At 35.9% G+C, this 2,441-nt stretch overlaps 1 protein-coding gene across 1 annotated transcript in view; it reads right to left on the bottom strand.

The window, feature by feature from the left end:
- LOC107696488 (DNA topoisomerase 2-binding protein 1-A-like) overlaps window positions 1-2,441 on the bottom strand; it is a 46,127-nt gene that overhangs the window by 22,157 nt on the left and 21,529 nt on the right. The window contains 4 exon segments of the mRNA XM_016496835.1: window positions 634-798; window positions 1,370-1,493; window positions 1,631-1,746; window positions 1,799-1,984. Coding sequence (XP_016352321.1) covers window positions 634-798; window positions 1,370-1,493; window positions 1,631-1,746; window positions 1,799-1,984 — 591 coding nt within the window.

Below are 2,441 nucleotides of genomic sequence, written 5' to 3'. Positions count from 1 at the left end.
AAAAAGATTAAAAGATAACATCATAATTATTTACTGAACCCTTAAATTAATCACAATTATATAATGAAAGCCATAAAATAAATTATTTAATTACAATTAATCGTTATAATCGGCAAATCCCTAAAATAGACAATTAATCGCAATAACCGTGACTATTTTTAGGCAATTAATCGTCAGCCAAATTTCATAATCGTGACAGCCCTACCAGCAGGGTGGACTATTGTAATGGTCTCCTCACCGGCCTTCCCAAGAAGACCATTAGACAGCTGCAGCCCATCCAGAACGCTGCTGCCAGAATTCTGACTAGAACCAGAAAATCTGAGCATATCACACCAGTCCTCAGGTCCTTACACTGGCTTCCAGTTATATGTGCTATATGTGTGCACATGTCTGTGAGAACAAAAAATAAATAATATTTATTTATAATAAATAAATATTTATTATAAATAAATATTTTATTTATAAAATAAATAAATAAAATATTTTATTTATTTATTTATTTTTAGCACATCACTATATGATGTGCTAAACACACATAAATACACACACACATATTACAAGTTACAGCTTTAAAGTGCAATATGCTAGGATTGAAGAGTATGGGTAGTGCAGTGCAAGGTATAAATTCCTCACCCTGGTCTCCTCAGTCTCTGGACATGCCCTGAGTCTGGTGCGTGGAGTGGAAAGAGGAGGTGACCTCTGAGTGGTATCTGCCACCTGACTCATGGTGAGGCTCATTTTGGGATTGAATGTAAAAGGGCAGAGTGACTCAGGCACATGCTTCTGCTCATCTGCACACTGAAAAATAGAATGGAGAACTGTATTTAAACTTTTCACTATGCTTTGAGGTCATTTTTAAGTACTAATAAAATAGTTTACATTGTTTGGTGCATGTTCATATAATAAATATAATTTAATTTAATAAAATATTTTATCATTTAATATAATATTCAATTTTTTTTTAACTTGATTGATTAAAAGTGATAGATAGGACATGTATAATGTTACAAAAGTTTGTTTTTCAAATAAATGCTGTTCTTATTCATTAAAGAATCCTGAATAACTGCATCACAGATTCCACAAAAATATTAAGCATTAATATATCATAATTTAATATAATATTAAAATTTTTTTAACTTGATTGATTAAAAGTGATAGTGAGGACATGTATAATGTTATAAAAGTTTGCTTTTCAAATAAATGCTGTAAATGCTGTTCTTATTCATTAAATAATCCTGAATAACTGCATCACAGATTCCACAAAAATATTAAGCATTAATATTTGTATAAATTCGGAACTAAAACATTCAGAATTGACAAAGACACCTTGTTTTGTGAGATGTATTTAGATGTACTTTTGTGTATGTACAGCCTGTAGCCAGTGTTGTGACACTATATGCAGTCCTCTCTCTTTGACAGCTTTGTATTCTTTACTGTTGTCTCCCACTTTACCCTGGTAGATGTAATGAGTGACAGAGTCATCACACGACCACCTATAAGAGAGAAAATCCATTAGACTCCACCCCTTTGGTTAAAAACAAATCTACTGTATCTCCTACCAACATCTCAGATGACATTATTAGATTTAGACTGACTCATAGAGAGTAAGAGTAAGAGATTTGTCATTTACCTGAAGTCTGCACCAAGAGAGGCAGCCACTGCATTGAGTTCACTCTGTTTCTTGCTTAATTTCTTGCTCACACACACCACCACCCCACTGAGAGGAGCTGCAGCCTTCTGCTCCACCTGCATGGTACACACACCTGTATTTATCTGTATTCACACAGAGGTTGTGTACCTCAGGTTCAGGCTCTTTTCCCAGTTGTGGACAGGCAGTCATGGCTGCAAGGCTTGTGGCATGGCTGCGGTTGCTGTTGGCAACTGCAGCTTTAAGGTTCCTCTCAATGACCTCTGAGAGAGGAGTCTCTGCCCCCTGATCTTGCTGAGGCTTATTACCAGGAGTTTGTAAATGGCCAAACACATCCTACAACACAGACATACCACCATATTACAAAACTTAGTTATTTTGTTTTATCTTAAAGGGGTCATATGATGTGATTTCAAGTTTTCCTTTCTCTTTGGAGTGTTACAAGCTGTTCGTGAATAGATAAGATCCCTAAAGTTGCAAAGACTAAAGTCTCAAACCCAAAGAGATATTCTTTATAAAAGTTAAGACTGGTCCACGCCCTCCTAAAACGCCTTGTTCAAACACGCCCCCACATGTCTACGTCACAATGTTGAAAGATTTGCATAACGCCGCCCAAATATTCACGCAAAGAAAGAAGGCGTAACTTTTATTCTCGCTGTAGTACCGCCGTCATGTTGTGAAGACGCTGTGTGTTTCGTTGCGAAAGCGAAAATACTTTGTTTGACCTTCCAAAAGAGGACACGACTAGAAATCAGTGGTTAAGTTGTATTTACAACACTGTTCCAGAACAGTT

This window comes from Sinocyclocheilus anshuiensis, unplaced genomic scaffold (genome assembly GCF_001515605.1).
Source record: "Sinocyclocheilus anshuiensis isolate Anshui unplaced genomic scaffold, SAMN03320099.WGS_v1.1 scaffold931, whole genome shotgun sequence".
NCBI classification, from domain to species: Eukaryota; Metazoa; Chordata; class Actinopteri; order Cypriniformes; family Cyprinidae; genus Sinocyclocheilus; species Sinocyclocheilus anshuiensis.
The sequence above is the reverse complement of the archived record's forward strand: the minus strand, read 5'-3'. Positions and strand labels throughout refer to the sequence as shown.